At 37.8% G+C, this 20036-nt stretch overlaps 1 protein-coding gene across 1 annotated transcript in view; it reads left to right on the forward strand.

Annotated features, from left to right (window-relative positions):
* NELL2 (neural EGFL like 2) overlaps positions 1–20036 on the forward strand; it is a 148314-nt gene that overhangs the window by 71717 nt on the left and 56561 nt on the right. Inside the window, exon 13 of the mRNA XM_017829184.1 lies at positions 11997–12122. Coding sequence (XP_017684673.1) covers positions 11997–12122 — 126 coding nt within the window. The remainder of the gene's footprint in view (positions 1–11996; positions 12123–20036) is intronic.

Genomic DNA, 20036 nt, shown 5'->3' on the forward strand with positions numbered 1-20036 from the left:
TGGCCATGGCTGTCCGTCCTTGACTGTGAGGGTCATGTGCTGGTAGGACCGGAAAAAAGGTTACAGCTTGAAGCTCTGAGATTGTTTTTGTGGAAGAGAAGGGACAGGGAATTGAAAGACCCATGCTTCTTCAGAGCTGGACTTTCAGCATTGTAACCCTTTTTCCAGTACAAATATCTCTTTGAGCATTGAGGTTTTTTATTTCTTACCTTATTACTAAACTAAGTAACAGCAAAGGGCGCAATAGCAATAGTGTAACACCAAGTCTTTTTAGAGTCCTGTGCCTCAGCTTGAAAGGCTGAAACAGTCCCAACCTCCCTTTCTCGGCAGGTGGCCTTTCTTCATTCTGACATTATTGTGGCTTTAATTGCAAGCAACATCATGTGTAGAAATGTCAAGTAAACACAAAGCCTTTCAGAGAAGGCTTCTTGTAATGGTTGGAGCCTGTAGGTACGAGAGCTGTTTCTATGTTTGCACTTCACAAACTTCAAATATTTTGCAGAATTGCATGTCATTGGTTCTGTGTTAGAACCAAATTTCACTAAATACAATCCTGATTTGTGCCTCAGCACTGTTAAAATTCAAAGAATAAACAGAAGTAATGATGGTCCCATTGGCAGAGCTTCTCCTTGAGGTAGAAAAACAAATATAAAAGTATTCAAAGCTGGGTTCAGTGTGGGTCTGGAAAAGCTGCATAAATTTCATCTGAATGGTTGAAGGCTTTGGCTTCTGTCCTAGAAAGAACTTGTGCTTTTCCAAAGCTGTGTGATGTCCCTAGATAGTGTTATGGTAGATAACTTTCTGTTTTATAAATATAGAATTTGTTAATATTTATGTCACAATTAGCTTTCCCTTGGAGGACTGTGTAAAGCAATAGTTAAAGAACTGGGATTTCTTCATTTAGTTACTGTAAGCCTTATTCCAAATACTTTGAAATCTATTTTTTGCCTCAGGTTATTATGAAGTTTCAGATACTTTGTGGGCAGGTTTGGTACAGATTATGCTGTGCTGCCCAGGTGTAGGTGCTTTTATCCTTGGTGTACAGCTTACCTAACATGAACATTTTACAAAAACAGATGTTCTGATGAAGTGTAATTAGTTTTCCCCAAAACAACACCTGCAGTACTCTCAAACTGATGATCACCCTCCAGGATATATTTCAAATAGTGTTTAAGGCCCACTACATTTATGATGGTAGAGTTATGCTGAAAATGTTTTTAAGGATAAAATTTGTGACTCTTAGCTACCAAGATATTCTGATGCATCTAATGGAGTATATTTCATCTATTTCTGTGCAAAATCTGATATCACTTCAGAAGTGTTGCTAAGGATTGCTGGTTAAATGGTGAGGAGAGCAGACTTAAGAAAGAAGACAGGGGAATACAGTATTCTTTTTGTAAAGACCAAGACAGAATATGACCTGAGGAAACCGAGTATTTTGCCTGGTGCAGAGGCCATTTTACATCACATACTGATTTTGGTCACGATAGAGTTATTTTTCTTCATAGCAGTCTGTATGGTGCTGTGTTTTAAGTTTGTGACATCATTCTCAGCAGTAAAAAAGAGGTGTACTCTTTCTGGAGTGGCTGTTGTTCAGAGACTGGTTGGGCACCAATCTGCTGGTGGGAGCTGGAGAGTGATGGCCTTTGAATCACTTTTTTCCCCCTTTCCCCCCCTTCACTTATTAAATGGTCTTTATCTCAACCCATGAGTTTTTTCTCACTTTTTCTTTTTCATTATGTCTTCCATCCCACTGGACAGTGGAGCAAGGAAGCAGCTGGTGGATGCTAAATTGCTGACCAGGGTCAACCCATTAGCCATCACAAATTTACCTTATGGGTATGTGGATCGTAATGTTTGGTTTTTGATATTTGGAAATATAGTTGTACTAGTTGCACAGTACACAACATAGCTAACTTAACAATTTGGGATCATGTAGTAATATTAAACAAGTTTTTGTGAAACCATTTTCGATTTATATTCTGATTTATCCCTCTTCCTAAGTAACTCTTGTAGCTTCTCTGCTGTTGTCATGTTTGTCCCAGTTTCAAGTGTAGCAGATGGAATTAGACCAAAGACTGAGTGACTTTGTCTGCTTTGAGAATTGCATCAGCTTCACTGAGGACTGTTCCTTGAGGGGAGAAGGTTTTCGGTTAAGAAATCTGCTTTTGAATAAGCTGGCTTGATTTGAATCATTGTCAGTGGAGGGAAGTAAGCAGTCTAAGAGTATAAATTGTCTCTTTCCAGAGATGTTTGAAGCATGTCAGAAATGCCACTTAGTTGGACCTCATCAGGTTTCCATTAGCTCAGAGTTGTATGTTCTCATTCTGTTTGGAAAGACTTACTAATTTATCTCTGTGGTTGCATAAAATTTCTAATGCATTATTCCGCCCTCCTCCCCAAGTGTAGCATTACACTTCTTCACTTACCTAATTACCTAATCTTACTGTTAGTCTTATTGGTTTAAACTACTGGATTACGAAAGTAAATTATGTTTTCAAAATTATTATGATTTTACAAATTGCAGTGACAAGAAAAAATCTTATAAGACATAAATAGTAATAATCAAATTGCAGTAGGATATGTGTTGCATTGTATTGGCCAAGTACAGTTATCAACAACATATTTTTTGTTAAAGTAGGTGTAATATTGGTAAGAGTGTAAGTAATGGAGATAAACCCTAGGGTATTAAAATATATTCTATTAAGTCCTCTGGGTCTTTAATAACCAGTACTGGGCTTTTTGCTAGCTCTTCTGTCTTCATGGTATGCACTGTATTTTTTGGGTGAGAGTCCTACATAGGAGCTCTACAGTACTGTCAGTTTTGTGAACCTGGGAAGGTTACCCAAGCTTCTCCCTTCATGCATAAATTCTTTTTTGTAACTGAAATGTGACGATAGTATCACATATAGCTAAGAAATAAAGATTTCCGTCTTCATCAACTGACAGTGTTCGAATCATTACCTTGTCATTTGGGGTTGGGTTGGAAAACTAATCAAGCAGAAAGAAAAACTTTTACTCTAGGAGGGCAGAATGTTATTTCCAAATTTCTATTAAAAACTAATTAAATATTATTACTATCAAAATGGAACATTAATATTAAACAGTATTATAAATTATTAATATTTTTTCTCATCAAAGGCAGTGAGTGTCATCTTATTTCCATCATTATGTTGCTGAGAAATCTAAATATGAAGAATTATCAAGACAAGATTTATCAAGTTTTAATGTATCAGTGTGTCAGAGTGGGGCAAATCCTTCTTGTCTGCCATGGCTCTAATTCAGGAAAATAATAAAGCATATTCCTGACTTAAAGTGTTCAAGTAGTGTCCCTCATACCTGTTTATAAAGTGTGGTGCATACTGGGATACAGATAGTTCCACCATTTGTACATGTGCAAATTGCAGGAAGTGATTTAGTGTTATTAGATTTTATTTACTTTTACAGGAAGTACGTTCAGACTGATTCTATCATCCACCCATAGCCAGGACTGACAGTGATTTTACTACAATTAAAAACAAAGCCAAAACTAGTCACATAAAGGGACCTTCTTGAAAAATCTTTTAAACTCCTCTGTGCTACTTGTTCCTGGTAAGGAGAGGCATTATTGTACTGAGAGCAGCTCTTTTCCACCAGCATTAAAAACCTATGATTCATTTTGGTTTTAAATGAGAAATTAAGGTTAAAGTTTTCATATTAATTAATTAAATCTACAACCTCTGAGGAAAAGAAAAAAGAAACTAAAGCCTTAGTTTTGTTCTTCTTTTCTTTTGCTTATTGCTCCAGTTTTCACTAGTAGCTGTGAGGTGACTATTGAAATAATTAGGTGCTTTCACTGTGCTGAAAAGTTCCCACTGCCATCTGGTTGGGTTTCTTTTGCAACTTTTAAAACCTCAGTCTAAAAGCATGACATAGTCTTAACAATGCATAGAGGCTGGATCCGCAAGAGCTGTGAGAAAGACCCAGAAATGCCTTACAAGCTGAATTTAAAATAAATATTCTTTTATGAATAGTACAGAGCAATAACACTGTTTATGTCTGTTATGGCACTCTACTTTGGCATTACTCACCACTTCTTTCTGTAAAAGAGGCAGTAATCTACTGAATAGCTTGCAAAAATGTGCTGCATGGTTTAGACCCTACCCAGACCCCAAATGCAGTCTAATACACCCACAGGGGCCTTATCACTGCTTACGGGTTCTGTCTCCCAAGGAGTTTTAAATACATCAATGCAGCACAATCTGCATTGTCTCTTCTTGAGAAGAATCTCATACATATTTGTAGTTTCTATACAAAATTATTAATGCTCCTTATAACCCTTTTAAAATAGGGGAAAACAAAACCACTAACAGTGGTATTTTGAAGTTCTTGACATTCACAGTTGAAAATTATGAGAATTTGTCATACTGAAATAGCAAAAGAAAAAGATTATTTTGCAATTCAGATTTAAAGGCCTATTTCTCATGAAGTGCATTGCTGAAGGTCATGAACTGGAATCTCAGTAAGTTGTTCTGATTTTTGCAATTCACTAATTAATCATATACAACATCCCTTTTATTATCAGTATGCAACAGCATTAAACTAGTTGTTTGGTGCCTAAGGAAAGGTCCCCTGGGATGCTTTCATGTCTGATGGATAACGGCATGTAATTACTTTTTTTGTCATGTATACACTACCATATGAATTAATTAAAACATATTAAATAGTAAGAAGATGCAGTTTGCCAAGTAAAACATTAAATGATGGTAGAAAATATTTGTTTTCAAAAATTTCCTGTGATATATATTTTTAAAACTATATGATGTATATGGAGTCCAGTGATGATTTTTTTGAGACTGAGATGAAGACTTCATTTTCCTGCAAGAGTCTCACATTCACAAGTAGCCGTTGAACAATATCTCCTATTGAATGTTTTAACAAGGACAGTTTTATCTTAAGTCTGTCTTCCTTTCCAAAAACTGGGGCAAGTTGAAATAAAAACAACTCTTTGTACTGATAAAAATGATATATCTGAAACACAGTGATGATGTATTTGTGTCCTTTCAAAGCTATATAGAGCATCTGTCAAGGAATTTAGACCTTGAGTGACTGCTTTTATTTCAAGAATATTTTCTGTCTTAATGGCCCCCTCTCTGGCTACAGGAGATGGACAGAGAAATCGTGAACTTAAGCAAAGATCAGAGATTGAAAATAGCATGAAGGGAAAATCACCAAGATGTGCACAGTGTGTATATGTGTTATCTGTGCAGTTTAGTTATAGGCTAGGAAAGAACACGCCTTGTGTGAAGATCCAATAATTAGAATTTATTTTTAGTCTAATTGAAGCTTTAGCAGTCTAGTCAAGATATAAAAACCTCTTATTAGTTTAATTACAATAATGCTAACACTAATAAGCCAACTCACCCAGATACTCTAAAGGTCTTTTAATAATTCAATAAAAATCAATATACACAAGTAGCTGTCCAGTTCTTACCTTCCCTATGCATTGTTACAGTGAGTTTTTAGCAGCCTAAGTTCTTTGTTGGGAGCAGCATGGTAGGGATAGTGGAAGGTTATTTTGTTTTTTCTCCTTGGTCTTTGTGTATACTTGAGGTTATTTTTGTATGCCTTAACTCAGTATGTTGGGTATGCTCTTGAAGTTGCTTCACAAGGCTAGATATATTGTGATTCCTTACGCTTTCGTGCTTTTCTCTTTGAGGGAGGACATACAGCTGTAGAAAGGTTGGCATAAATAAAAGTAATAAAATCCTCCAAAACAAAAACCCCAGTTTCAGAGGTAGATCATATGTATGTTACCTCTTTTTTACAAAAATTTTGCTGTTGGAACAAGGCTTTTTACTGGCTGTTGGCAGCACCAAAGGCACAGGGGGTAAAGAGAAGAAAAAGTCAAAAATTATCTATAGAAGGTAGGAGTGGTAATGACTATAGTGGTGCTGTCAGCTGAAATAAATAATGTTGAAGATTGTGAAAAAATACACAATTTTGATTGAAGTTGATGTTTTACATCCTTTGTGAAATATGTCAGTTGGAAAAACTGCTGCAGTGGATTTGACAGAGCAAAGCAAAACACAAGTGAAGTGATGGTTTTGTGACTGACTAGAGTAACAGTACTAGTTAAACCATAGGCTTGTCAGATGATGAAGAGCCTAGAAATAGTAGTGAGAGGAGGAGGAGTAAGGACTGTGCCGGAGCCCCAAGATATTTTGTCCTCTTAGCAAGTGAGAAAAGGTACGCGCAAGAAGAGACATATAGAAGGATAGTGTTATGGAAACCAAAGCACACAAGATACCGAAACCAGGCTGTAGGTGACACTGAAGGGACCCTGAAGAGAATAGGACCTTGGGAATATGATCAGGGAAGTGAGAGAGACCCTACTTGGAGCATTTTTTTTAGAGCAATGAGCTGGGAAGTTCTGGTGTACTAAACACTGGAGCAGTTGGGAAGGAAGAGTTTGAGGATGAGTTAGTGTGTTTGATGGTGGAAGGAAAAAGCCCAATACTTTCACAGATGTGTAAGCTAGTGGGAGCTTGCTTCAAAGTTGTGGTCTGTTCTTTTCCTTTCAAAGAGTAAGAGCTGGTGAAGGGATGGGTTGAACACAGGAGGAGAGATAGGTGAGAGAAATCTGCAGACAGGACTAAACCTACTCAGGTAAAAATTATCTGAGGGAGGAAAACAGCAGAGAAGCTTGAAGCCAAAGGGAAAAGGTGAGAAAAGAAGGGCTTGTCAGTGGAGGAATGACAAAGAGAAAGCAAAAGGACAGAACTTTTTTTCCTTTGTGATCCTGTCCAGGATACAGGACAGGTTGTGTTTGCTGTAAAGGTTTTAAGTCCACATTTACTTTTTCAATAGTGTTGATTGGTGTGATCGATCACTGTTCTTTTTCCTCTTTTATAGTCACTTAACAATTGAGTAACATCTGCTGAGCAGGTAAACGTGGGGCTTGGCATTTATAGGCTGTGCAGAAAGAATCTTTCATTAGTATAATACCATGGGGATTTTATTTGTTTTGTTTTGAAATTGTCAGTCTAATCTACTGTGCTCTTGTGCTCAGAGTAATTTTTGATGCACTTATGAAATAATTTTTTATAAATAAAACTTTGCATGCTCCTGTTCCCTCCCTTCCTAGGCATTTATTTATTTGTTGCAAAAATCCTGCAGGAGCGTCTCCCTGACCATCTTATAGCTCTGTAAGTGCAACCAGGGAGATCACTGGTGTTAGACACTATTGAGTTTTAAGGGAAATGGCTGGAGGCAGGATACTATCCATAAAGGATCCTCCATTCTGGAAATAACCTCTTCTCTTAACAGCCTGTATTTACTGACTTAGTACCAGACTCATTTGTTCTGGCAGGCTTTCGTGATGGATAAAGGCAGTAATGTATAGGGAGGCCTAAGGAGAGGCTTTGTTTGTTAGTGTGAGGCTTTGGTCAACAATGATTTATAGATTGCAGGTCAAGTTCTCTTCTTATTAATGGGATTGTAAAACATAACTGGGAATTTTACTCTGGGGAAGCAAACTCATTAGGGTGCAGGAGGAAGGAATACAGGGAAATATTTCTTTGGTTATATATTTTGCATGAATTTTGTTCAAGTGCTTGGGGGGATAAAGAAAGGCAGGGTTTTTTTCCATCTTTGGTGTTTTTGCAAGTATAAATAAATCATTGAAGTGCAGATTCCATAAACTTTTGCACTAACCAGTTTTCCCAGAGGTGCCCCTTTTATCTGTTCCACTGGGAACAGAGCAGGTTGATGATCTCCATGACTACACTGTTGTCAGTACATCACAGCTGGTGGCTCAGTATCACATCACAGACTTGAAGTACACAAGCCTTTATTGTTGTATGTGTAGAGCCGTTGGAGTGGTGCATTTATCCTATTGAACTGACTTCAATATCTTACTGACTGAACAGTAAGACATGAATGTGCATTAATATGCTAACTAGGCTTTTTGGCAGGGGGAAATTAAGATAAATGTTGTAGGCTTTCTTAGATATTGAAATGCATCAGGTTTTCTGTTGTGCATTTATATCTAAAGGTGACATGCTGGTTTTGGCTGGGGTAGAGTTAATTTTCTTCACAGTGATTGGTATGGGGCTGTATTTTGGATTTGTTCTGAGCACAAGGTTGAAAATATAGAAATGTTTTTATTATTGCTGAGCAGTTCTTACACAGAGCCAAGGCCTTTTCTGCTTTTCATACTGCCACACTTGCGAGGAGACTGGGGATGCATGGGAAGCTGGGAGGAGACACAGCCAAGACAGGTGACCCAAACTGACCAAAGGGATAGTCCATACCATATAATATCATGCTCAGTATATAAAGGAGGGGGGGAGGAAGAAGGGGGGGGATGTTTGGAGTGATGGTGTTAGTTTTCCCCGGTCACTGTTACGTGTGATGGGACCCTGTGCTGCTGGAGATGGCTGATCACCTGCCTGCTAATGGGAAGTGGTGAATGAATTTCTTATTTGTGAATGAATTCCTGCTTGTATGTGTGGCTTTTGCTTTCCCTACTAAACTGTCTTTATTGCAACCCATGAGTTTTCTGGCTTTCACTCTTTGGATTCTTTCCCTGATCCTGCTGGTGTGGGAGTGAATGAGTGGCTGCGTGGGGCTTGGCTGCTGGATGGCGTTAAACCATGGCAGATGAATAAAAGGCTACACCAGGGTTTTCAATAAGTAAGCAGGATGAAAGGGCTTTTATTTTGGTAGACTTGAAAGAGAACAGATGTTGGGCTCCTTCCATGCTCCAGTTCAGTCTTCCTTGATCTCTAATACTTTAACCTAATGTATATGAAGCTTGCATGAGGAGTGCTAAAAGGGGAATGGAATAGTATGCTTTTAGTGTGGTCTATCTCTGTGTGACTAGTTTTCATTTAATTGTTACTTTATCTCTTTTTTGTATTAATTATGTTTATTTAGTATTAAAGTTGCAAACTGTTTGCTAGAGCAGCTTCTTATCTGCTGTGTGTCCCTGGTGTAGAGGGTCTTTAGGTGCCAATGTAACATAACCATGTGATATAGCAATAATAGAGAGCTGGGTGGGAAAGACTTTTGATTTCGACTGAACATTTAAAAAATATGAGCAACATATTTGCAAATCCATTTGAAAAAAAAAATCAGATTTGTTCAAATGAAACACTTCAAAGTTAACCTGATCAATTATGGGTTGTATTTTTTTTTCTATTTCTGGTATCAATTGAACAAGCAAGGTTTAAAAAAAAAAGGCAGTTATAAATAAAACATTTTGCAAAACCGCGATACGTGGTATGTTGGCAAAATGAAAGCTTTTATTTAAAGTACTTCTAAATTAGAAGATTTTAATCAAATAAGCTCTGACTTTAATTTTTTCACTGCAAAGTAAAAGTATTGACATTTTGAGTCTCCTGTGGCTGTTTACCTACCAAAGCAATCATTAATATAGTTTTCAGAAAGTTCTATTTAATGCTTTTGAGGCTTTGGATCTTTAAGTAGAATTTTCTGAGGGTGCCAAAGCTGGCTTCTCAGCAGTCCGTTGACACTGAGAACATAAGGCCTCTAATTACTTGAAGATTGATGTTGTTACTTAAATACAAATCAACACCATTAATTTAATATAGAGTTGTGAACTGAAATTATGAAAGACACAAGTTGCGTCATTTGTTGTAGAAGCTGAGGCACATGTTGTAACTGTTGGCTGCTTCTGTGAACTGGACTTCTGTGTGCCCTATTCCACTTTCCATGCAAAAACAGCTGCTTCTGTGGTACTCTTATGATACCTTCCCTTTTTTTTTGGTGTTCTTAGATGATGATCACAAAATGTGTTTTGAACCTTAGTATGCTCACTGTCCAGGGGCCTCTGGTGGTCTAGTGGTTAGGGTGCAGGACTCTCACCGCTGCGACCCGGGTTCGATTCCCAGCCCCCCGGGCAGATGGAGCTCGTTAGCCTTGTAAGGCAATCCATCTAAGAGAAGGTCACTCTAAACAAACCTACGTTCTGGGGACCTCACTGCCACTGTCCAAGCTTGTTTGGCCCCGGCAGATGAACCTCAGGATTAAAGGGTGGACTCAGTTCAGCACAAGCTGTGTCTCACCTAAAAAATCCACTGCGCAGGCTCGAAGGGTTAATGACCTTTCCCAAATCTTCGCTCGCGAAGACTGGCCATTATTATTTTTATTATTATTATTATTATGCTCACTGTGTTCACTGTAAATACATGTTCATTTGTGTATGTATGCATGTACATAAAAATTGCAAAATTACCTTTTCCAAGCCAGCGCCTTGATAGAGTTTTGGTTCTTTCATGCCTGTAGATCTTTCAGGGAAAGGAAGGAGAGGAAACCAGTTGAAGTATATAGGCCATGAAATTCTTAGGAACTGAATTTGTGCAGAGTAGTATGAGGATGGCTAAACACCCTCAACATTTGCAGTGGACACCTTCATGTTTTGTAGCCAATTATCCCCAGCTTCTCTAGCAGAATCCAGTGGGCAGAGAAAGTGGGGAAAATAGAAGCTTTTTCAAAACTGAATGAAATCTGCAGAACTTACTACAGAATCACTAGTATTCAGTGTATCACATTCCTTTGTGCTGGAAGGGAAATTATCTTCTAGGAATAAAGGATGAAAAAAGAGCAGCCAATGAGTGGAGTTGGTAAATAGCTATTGATTTAAAGACACTGGGAAGATAAGAAGAATTGGGAGAGAGAATTGGTAAGCATACAACCTAAGCAGAAGTAAAATACAGAACTCAACGCTGTTGATGTGTAGCATCACAGCATTAAGAAGTCAACCCTGATTTGAATTTATATATACATTCTATTGGTTTGAACTGTCATTAGACTCTGCAACAAAACACTTTTCCATCCAGAGATTTTATTTTCAACTCTGAAACGCTATTGAAAACAGGGAGGAAATCAAATCTAATGAGCAGGGAAAAAAACCCCAAGCCAACAATCCACTCTTTTGATTTTTAGCATATTTTGGTAACAAGGTGCAGTAGCACATTGCATGACGATATAACTAGGTGTACAGAGTGTCTCAGCAATGATGTCTGTATCATTAGTATTACAGGAGCAGTGTGCTACTGAGCACTTCCAAATTAATAGAGATTTTCTTCTTTGCAGTATAAGAATACTGTGCAGAATTTTTTTTGTTATTGGTAGTGCTTTCTCTGTCTTACCATTTCTTACCTGTTACCAGAAATATGTTTAATTTTGCAGCCCAAGAGAGTACCAAACCCAATTAGGTGTTGAAGTCCATGCCTGCAGTGATTTATGTCTGGAGTTTGCTCTAGGACTTTATACTGTAACAGGTATTCTGCCCCAGGAAGTATTTATCAAGTTTCAAGTTTTTCTGTCAGAGTAGGTGTTTATATAAATGAGATCCTTTCAGGTTCCTTTCAGATATGGTGTCTATATGTATCTATATACTCATATGTATGTAGATGTATACAGATATAGATATATGTGTTTATGTATATTAAAAATACTGGTTGGCTACTTTATAGTTCTAAGAGAAACTTAAACATTTCAGATCTTGCCATATTCCTTGCAGTTTATTCCCAAACAACAGTTCCTGTTAGATCAAAGCCATATAGTGTGCATATAGTTGTGTGTTTGTGTACTGCTGACTGCAGTGACTGTGCAGGGTGAAGTGATGGATAGCATTGCAGTGCTGAGATAGTTGGTCTGCTGTCTGCCATATTGGTTTGTTGGTTTTTGTTGTTGTTATTATTTAAATCATAGGGACACCATCAGAGGCACTTCAAAAGGAAAGATGTAAGCCAATGTAATCTTCTTTGTAACTCCACTAACAGCTGTTCACAGAAAGCTCATGGTGCTTCTGTTGTTTGAACACTTCAAGCAGTTTTTTTAAAAGAAGAAAGCAAAAAAACTTTCCAAAATGCATTGGTATTTAAGTAACTCTTTATCCCACTACTGATGGAAGTGAATTGCAGTGTAGAGAGATTGCAAAGAACGCTGCTGAATTTTACTTGTTTTCCTCTTTGCCTTGTTCACAGATATTGATGAGTGTGCTGAAGGACAGCATTACTGTCGTGAGAATACCATGTGTGTAAATACACCAGGATCCTTTATGTGTGTTTGCAAAACAGGATATATACGCATTGATGATTATTCATGTACAGGTAAGAACTGTGTATTTGTGGATGGAAATAACAGGGTGATAGTCTTTAAGAGTATTGATATGATTCTTCTAAAGTTAGTCTTTGTTCAAGTCACAGAGCATCTAAATGAAATGTTAAACAGAATAGACACCAAAATAGTTACAAAAATACAATGCAGAAAAGCTTATTAATTTTACGGATTACATGTATATCATATTGTTTGCCTGAAATTGTAAGGCAGTCTGGAGTGTTTCATAGTTCTGTGTGGTTTTGGGTGCTAATCAAAAAGGTGAAGGGAAGAGACTGAAGGGAAAAATAAACAAGCCAAAATAGTACTATGTTTTACTTGGTTTCCATGTTCTATACCAGTTCAACTTGGAGTATAATGACTCCACTGCAAACTTTTGATGGTGTTAAATTTGCATGATGTTAGAAGTGGCTGTGTTGTCCTGGCTTGCTCAGGTTCCCCTGGTGAATCCTGAGGTCAGAGGGCAGGAATTCTGCTTGCCTTGAACCAGTGGACAGCATGATTGTTCTTATACCTGTATCATCAGTGGATGCTCTAGGGGAAGTGTTTGGTTCATCCTGACTTTCTATCTTCTGGTCTTCTTTTATTGCAAGGTATTTTAGGGTTATGGAATGAACACTGAACATTTCAAACAGTCTTCGCAGCCAGGTTTATCCTAAGTGTTCCTGGGAGAATGCATTTTTTCCCACTAGACAGATAAAGAAAATATGATTCTATGATGTGGCATGTTTTCTCAGTGAACAAAAATGCATGTGAACAAAATAGTACCACTGTTTTTGTGTGCACAGGAGAACACATTAACTCTTTCTATAAAAGGCTATATTTGTTCAGTAAAACTGTCTTGAAGTTCATATTATCCTGCAGTAGTTGGCTATAAGTGGATGAGTGTATTCAGAATGTGAAGGCAACACTTGAAGTTAGCTTCCAAATGTATTTAGTTCTGCCTGTTGTGTCTTGGCATTTTTGAGCATCAGTTATATGTCTTGGTGCAGAAACAGCTTCTTCACAACTGGTATGATTTGCTTGCCCAAACATACACAGCACTCAGGGACATGGATTTCACACCACATACATATGATTTTTGTGCATACTATCTTATCTGTAGTTGTCATTCATCTCACATACACTGGCAAGCACTGTTTTACTGCAGTAAGCCCAGTTCTTAAAGGACCAAGTTATAGGCTGCTTGCAACAGGTCCTTTCTGAAGCAATCAGTAAGTTTCTGATCACTCTCCTATGTTTTCCACACTCAGATGAGTAAAGAAATTGTTTCACTACCTACCCAGTGAATACTGGGATTATTTTAGGACTGACTTTATGTAAGTCCCGGTGATACCTTTTCTACTTGACTTTCCTTAACTTGCTGTTCTGATTGAACTTTGCAAATGGTGAACCATCACCAACAACTTACTAGGAACATTTGGTGCCTATAAATATAATAAAGGTATTTCTCAAGACTCCACACATTGCATTCTTCGTATTTTCTGAATGTACTGTTATGAAATTCAGTGTAGTTCAAGAGCTCTGGACAGTCAAACTTCTGTGAAATGTGCTGGAAATCCATTATAGATCTTACGTTCCAAACTGAATTTGGCTCCACATTTTTAAATAATTTCCTGTGAAATCAGTGTGATGGGTGACATAATAAATGATTTCTTTTCCACCTTTGCCTCAACCAAGCTGGGAAAAGTTAATGCAGAAGGAAGGAAAGTAGTTTTGTAGATTTCAAATCTGAAGACGTGATAGACCAGCTGAACTGTAACTCACACAGTGATTTTCTGTATGTCTGAGCAATGCCACTCACTGTTATTTGGGACCTAGAATTTTTCTGGAGTTAAATTATAGTGAATTTTGGACACTATTAGGCAACCATGAGGATACAGTCCCTGCTGGGTGTTAGAATTTCAACAAATGGCAACCTAACATTATTAACTGTATGTGTCACAAAATAATTGTTTTCTTTCTGGTTCCACAAAGAGTGTTAGCACCTCCAGTGGAGACACTGGTTAGTTACTGAAGTATATAGACTTATGAGACTCTTACATGACATATACACCAAACAATTAGTAAGTGAAAGGTTAGTTATGTCTCAAAAATTGAAGAAAACACAGGATGCATTTAAAGTAATGTACTTAGATCAGTAAATGGCATTCTGTGCTTTAGTCTGTATGAGTGACAGTGAGAGCATTTACATTATAGCACTGTAGCAGGTGACAAGTGTATATATTTGTACATGAGACTGCTATAAGTTTTTTACCCATCAGCATAGTTTTGCTGGTTTGGCCATCTATTAAAGCTCCTGATTTTGTAGACTTTCATGTGCACTCATTTGGACAGATATAAGTCTAAGGGTTAAAATGAACACAAGTAAGGGTATGTTGCTGTGGCTTTAACATGGAATTTATGGAAGTTTTAAACTACTAGATTGCTTAGGATCGTCTCTCTTGAAGAACCATTCTCTGTTCTGAGAACCAGGAAAATCTCTGTGTAGGAGAAAAACTGATCATGTTCAAAAGACATAGCTGAAATATGTGTATGTTAATAAATCAGTGCAAAATAACAGTGAGAAAGAGTTTATGATGCTAATGACAATCCTTTGCTGTTCTGCAGACAGACCAACAGGTTCAGTCCAGACTGTTACGCTTAGGTGTAGTAGAAGTTTTATAAGAATGATTTTCTCTTACACCATAATGAGGTTTTTTAAAGCAAGTAGTTTACAAGAAAAACTCACTATAATTGCCTTTATTGTCTTTGGTTAGTTGGTTGGTTGATTTTCATTTCAGTGGAGTGTTAAGGACATTCAGCTTAACAACTGGTATCTAGGACTTGAGAAGGAAAAGTATTTTCCAAATATGTTTTGTTTAGAGAATCAAGGCAGTAGAGCATGTTAGGGATCTCAACCTTTTTCAGCCAACTTTGCATTTGCCCTATTTAAGTCCACCAACTTAGTCTACCTTTTACAATTGTAGCAAGTAGAAATCTTTGCGCTTTGAGAATGGAGATACCAACTTGTCTATGCCCAGCACACCTCACTGTGCATCACAAGCTCATGGCTTATTCACTGCAACTGGGAATTATTTTGGTTAAGCTCAATTTTCTTATCATGAAGGTGCTAGTTCTTGAAGTTAAGGGCATAAACCAAGTGTTTTTATCTGGCAGGAAAGCAGGACAGTAACAAGGAAAGCAATCAGAATAGACCAGAGACAGAGCTCTGCACATCAAGGAGATATTTTTAAAGGTTTTGTGAAGAATATCCTGTTTAACTTGGCATACCTGTGACAGTAAGGCTGTGCACTGTCCTTAACAGAATTTTCTGGTTTCTATATTTCTTTTTTGTTCTAATTAGCAGTTTTATTGTAGAAGCTACACAGCATAGTTGATGTATCCCATAGTCCTTAAAAAGACCTGGTGTTCATATCTGGCAAAAAATGAAAAGTATGAAATGTGTCTGTGAAAGAAATGGTATTTTAAAACCAATTCAAACACAAATATAGAAAATATGTTTACATTCATACCATTGGACAGTCTCTATTTTATGTAATTTGTGCAAAAAGTGGGTATTATGCATTGCTTTTTTTTATTTCCTTCAAGATATCTGGAATCATCAGCTTTGACAGCATCACTTCTCAGCTACTGCAGAAAGGTGTTATAGAGATGCCTCTTGCCAACTACTCATGAGAGCCATGCTGCAGAAGCCTCACACAGACATCTTTTGTGTGCAAAGGCAATCCTGAGTATTTTAGGGGCACCTTGGAGCTGCAAGCATACTACAAAGACTGTCAAGGGCTCCAGGACTACATGGGTGTGGTTATATAGTATGCAGTTCTGTCCAAGTCTCTTAGTACTTGTGTATAGAGAGTCTGATGCACTTTGCGTTTTGTCAATGTTTACAATAAATGTAATCATTCGACCCTCTTTTGCCTTCTGCAGAAGTTAAAGTTCTGGGCGAGTTTCTGTTTGCCTCATTGGCTATTCTGGGTTTAATTTGCCAGCTGAAATATCAATGAAACTCAAGAGGAGGCATTTTTTTAATCCAGTTCATGAATAACAAGAATAGGGCAAACAAGCGACAATTGACCCTGTGTGTTACTAAATGTTAAATTTTTAAAATATGTTTCAGGTCACAGTTCCCAGTAATGCTGTGTAATCGAATCCAGTTATGGAACTGTAGCTGTGCATAAAATAGCTGACATTTTAAACTGGACCAGAAGCTCTGGTAGCACATCCTTGGCAACGTTACTAAGCAGGAAGAAAATGATCTGTAGCTTGGCATTAATATGTCATTGTTTGTACAGGACAGCTGAAGCACAGGAAGGAGATGTTGAGAAATTATACCTGACCCTGATTAGGCAAGTTATGATATGAGTGACATCCACACAACTTGTTGGCAGACTAACATAACATGCCTTGTTGTTCCATCCTATGAACACATATATAATTTAGCAGTCATTGATCAAAATAGAAAAGAGACATAAAATCAGTGACATTGAAGAGGTTTTCTCCTGTGCAAGACATTTGAAAGAAAATCTGTGCTATCCATCTCTATCAGAGTTGTGCACAGAAAAGACTGATTTAGGCAGCATATAGCTGCTTCCTAAACAGCTCTGGTTTGATTCGTCCAGGTATTTTTATTGCAAGTTTTACAATAGATCTGAATTACATTTTTATTTTCAAGACAAAGGATGTAATGAAGACATCAATTTCAGATTTTGTTATTTGCATTCATCTTGGAAGCAAAATTCTCAGGTTTAGATTGAATTAGTTACAACGATATTTACACAGAAATCTGTTGTTCGTGACTGATTTTTATGTTCAGAAATCGATCATAGCTCTGAGAAGGAGAGATGGGTCCTAAGTTGCATCCATATGCCAAATGGGTGAAGAAACTGCAAATTAAAGGCATAAAAATATGCCCTGGGCTACCATGAGTTGGTATCTTACATTGGTATTGTTTCATTCCCCTTCCACTTTGCTTCCTAGAACCTGAAATGTAATGATGTTGCACTGGGGGAAGGAAGACAGAAAATGGCTGGGGTAGTTTTATATGTGTAGCAGTACTGCTGCACCATTACAGTTAGCTATGATCAAATCTGAATGCTTCAGTATTTTCTGGAATAATAACACTCACATCTTTACTGTGCATGAGATTATAAAAATACATGGGCTGTTTTCTTGCCTGGAAAAAAGAAAGTTTTCCTTCTGGAAATAAGGAAGAAGTCAGTGTCAATTCCAGTCTTTTGGGCTGCTGTGTAATCTGCAGCTGGTGGCAATGGTTTGAGCAGTGCAGTACATATCTTTTCCTCCACCACTTATTACTATTTTTTAATGGAAAAGGGAGAAGTTAGGAAATGAGAGATGAGAACTCTCTCTTTTTCACATTTGGCTCTAACAGTGAAGAATTCAGACTAGCACCAGTGGATAGTTAATCATGTTTAGTCTCAACAGTTGTCTTTAGTTTTCTGGCTGGGGACCACTCATCTATCTAAGTAACCCAACAAAAATGGAACAGGAGAAAGAAGATCCCTTGAGACTTAATCCATCCTCCCTAGACAGAGGAAGGATGTGTTAAGGCAGAGGAAGATGCATACCCAGGCCTGAAGAGGCCATGGATTTTTTACGCCACAGATGATTTTTAAGACCCTGTTTCTGTTCAAAATCGTGGGCCACCTTTGTTTTTGAGGTTGTTTTTTTGGGGGAGGGGTTTTGTTTGTTTGTTTGCTTTTGTTTTAGTTTTTGTTTTCAATTCAGCATAAAAGGGGGCAGTGGCACTGATGGAAGTGCCTCTCCTGTGGGTGGAAGTCCCGGAGATGATGTGCGTGAGGTAACACAGAGACTGTCCTCCCCAGGGGCTGTCTCATGTTTCACATTTAGTGGTGCTGGAGGGGCAGGCATTGGGGGTCTTCATAAGTACCCTAGGACGGTATATTTGGTTGACTGTTCCTGTATTTGTGGGCTGGGTAAAATGATAAATAACTGAATGTAAGAAGGACATAAGGAGTGTTAGTATATAAACCAGAATCTTTGAATTAATGTTTGTACATGCTGTAATCTGAGGTTTACTAAATTATGTATTACATGTTTCTGGGGGTTTTTTTCCTGTTTGTGTTTTGTGGGGTTTTCTGGAGGCTTTTTTTTTTTTTTTGAGAGAAGTGAATAATCTACAACTTTGTACCCTGACACTAGTGAAGTTTTACAATTGCACTGTACTTCAGCAGGAAATACATGTGAATTTTTCACTGATTAATTATTAAAAGCGTATCAGGCAGATTGCAAATTGCAGCCTACTTCTTCCAAGCTTTGTCTGGCCACATGAGCAGCCATGTCCATCCTTGTAGTAGTGCTGAGCAGTGTGGGACCACTGCCAGACGTGGAGCTGGGCACTTACATGTGTGTTTTAAGTATGTGCAGACAGTGTAACCCTTTTTCATAACCATTTTGCAAAATCCATTCCAGATTACTTTGTCTTTCCTTTTCATTTTCACTTAAGCCGAGCCATGCTGATTATTTCCTAATGCTTGCTTTTAGAAAATAATAACTAAGAAGCCAAAGGTTTTGGCAAGCAAGGTGAAGATTCTAAGTCTGTGAGGCCATTATTGTGCATTACAGCCTGGTACCATGACATTTGTACTCCTTTGTTTGTTTTCTGATTTCTAAAAAAAAAAATTGTGAGAGATTTTTATATAATATATCATGACTGTGTTTGGAACATTTGGAGAGTTTGTTCTTCAGAGCCAAGCTAGACAGAAGGGATGAAGTAGGTTCTTTAGAATCATAGAATGGTTTGGGTTGGGAGAGTCCTTAAAGACCATCTAATTCCAACTCCACTGCCATAGGCAGGGATACCTTTCACTAGATCGGGTTTCTCAAAGCCCATGGCTCTGTTCTTTAGTCTTTTTGACTTGGACATATAGAAAGACCTACTCAAAGCAATGAAGAATGTGTTGAATTCACCAGACTTTAGGTGTATCCAACTGGACCTTGCTAGACCTCCCTCCTCCACTACCCCATGCTACCTAAGTCTTTGTGAGTCTCAGAGATTCTGCTAACAACATTTTTCTGAATATGGTGTCAATGCTTTCAGCATCATTTAATTTTTTTTTTCTGCAATATCTTCTCACAGTAAACTGAAGTCCTAATAATTGTTTCCACATAAATTACTGAGAAGCATGGTGGTAGCAAGCTGAGTGACACCTGAAATGTTAATTCTTGGGAATACTGCCAGCTCTGCATATTTTGCAAGTTAAATTAAATCAAATCACAAATCTCTTGCAATTTGGAAGGGATTCCAACATTAAAATAATTAAGAGTCTGGGGAGATTGACTTGATATATGGAAAAGATTTAAGGAGGAAACTACACATTTAGCTGCATAATGGTGATGAATGTGCAAAAAGTAGGAATTACGGTAACAATAATACAAATTAATAATTACTTGGGAGTTTCAGTAGTAAGGGGAAAATGTAGGGGAAATTATCAGCCTGCAGTGTGTGGCCAGTACCTTTTGACATTAGTTTTTCACATCTGACCCATATTCTTTGCTCTTTATTGATACTGTGCGATGACTGAAAAAATTCACTTCAACATAATGTATAGAGAACACATTGTCACACTTAGTCCGATCAGCAGTCCTGCATCTGATACTCTTTTGTCTATCTTTTGACCTTTTTTCCCCATGCAGTCATTAATGTTAGATCGCTGGGATTTATTTTACTTTTGTTTTGCCCATAGCAATCAAAACTGTGTCGTTACTAAGCTCTCCTGTTGGGTTCCATTCTTGAAGATAGCTCTGACTTATAAAAAACCTACACCTCTACTTGGATTTCAGCTAATGCCACTGGTGATGTCCCCACTTGGGAAAGATACCTCCTCTCCTCTCCTCTCCTCTCCTCTCCTCTCCTCTCCTCTCCT

This window comes from Lepidothrix coronata, unplaced genomic scaffold (genome assembly GCF_001604755.1).
Source record: "Lepidothrix coronata isolate B3197 unplaced genomic scaffold, Lepidothrix_coronata-1.0 Scaffold159, whole genome shotgun sequence".
Lineage (NCBI taxonomy): Eukaryota > Metazoa > Chordata > Aves > Passeriformes > Pipridae > Lepidothrix > Lepidothrix coronata.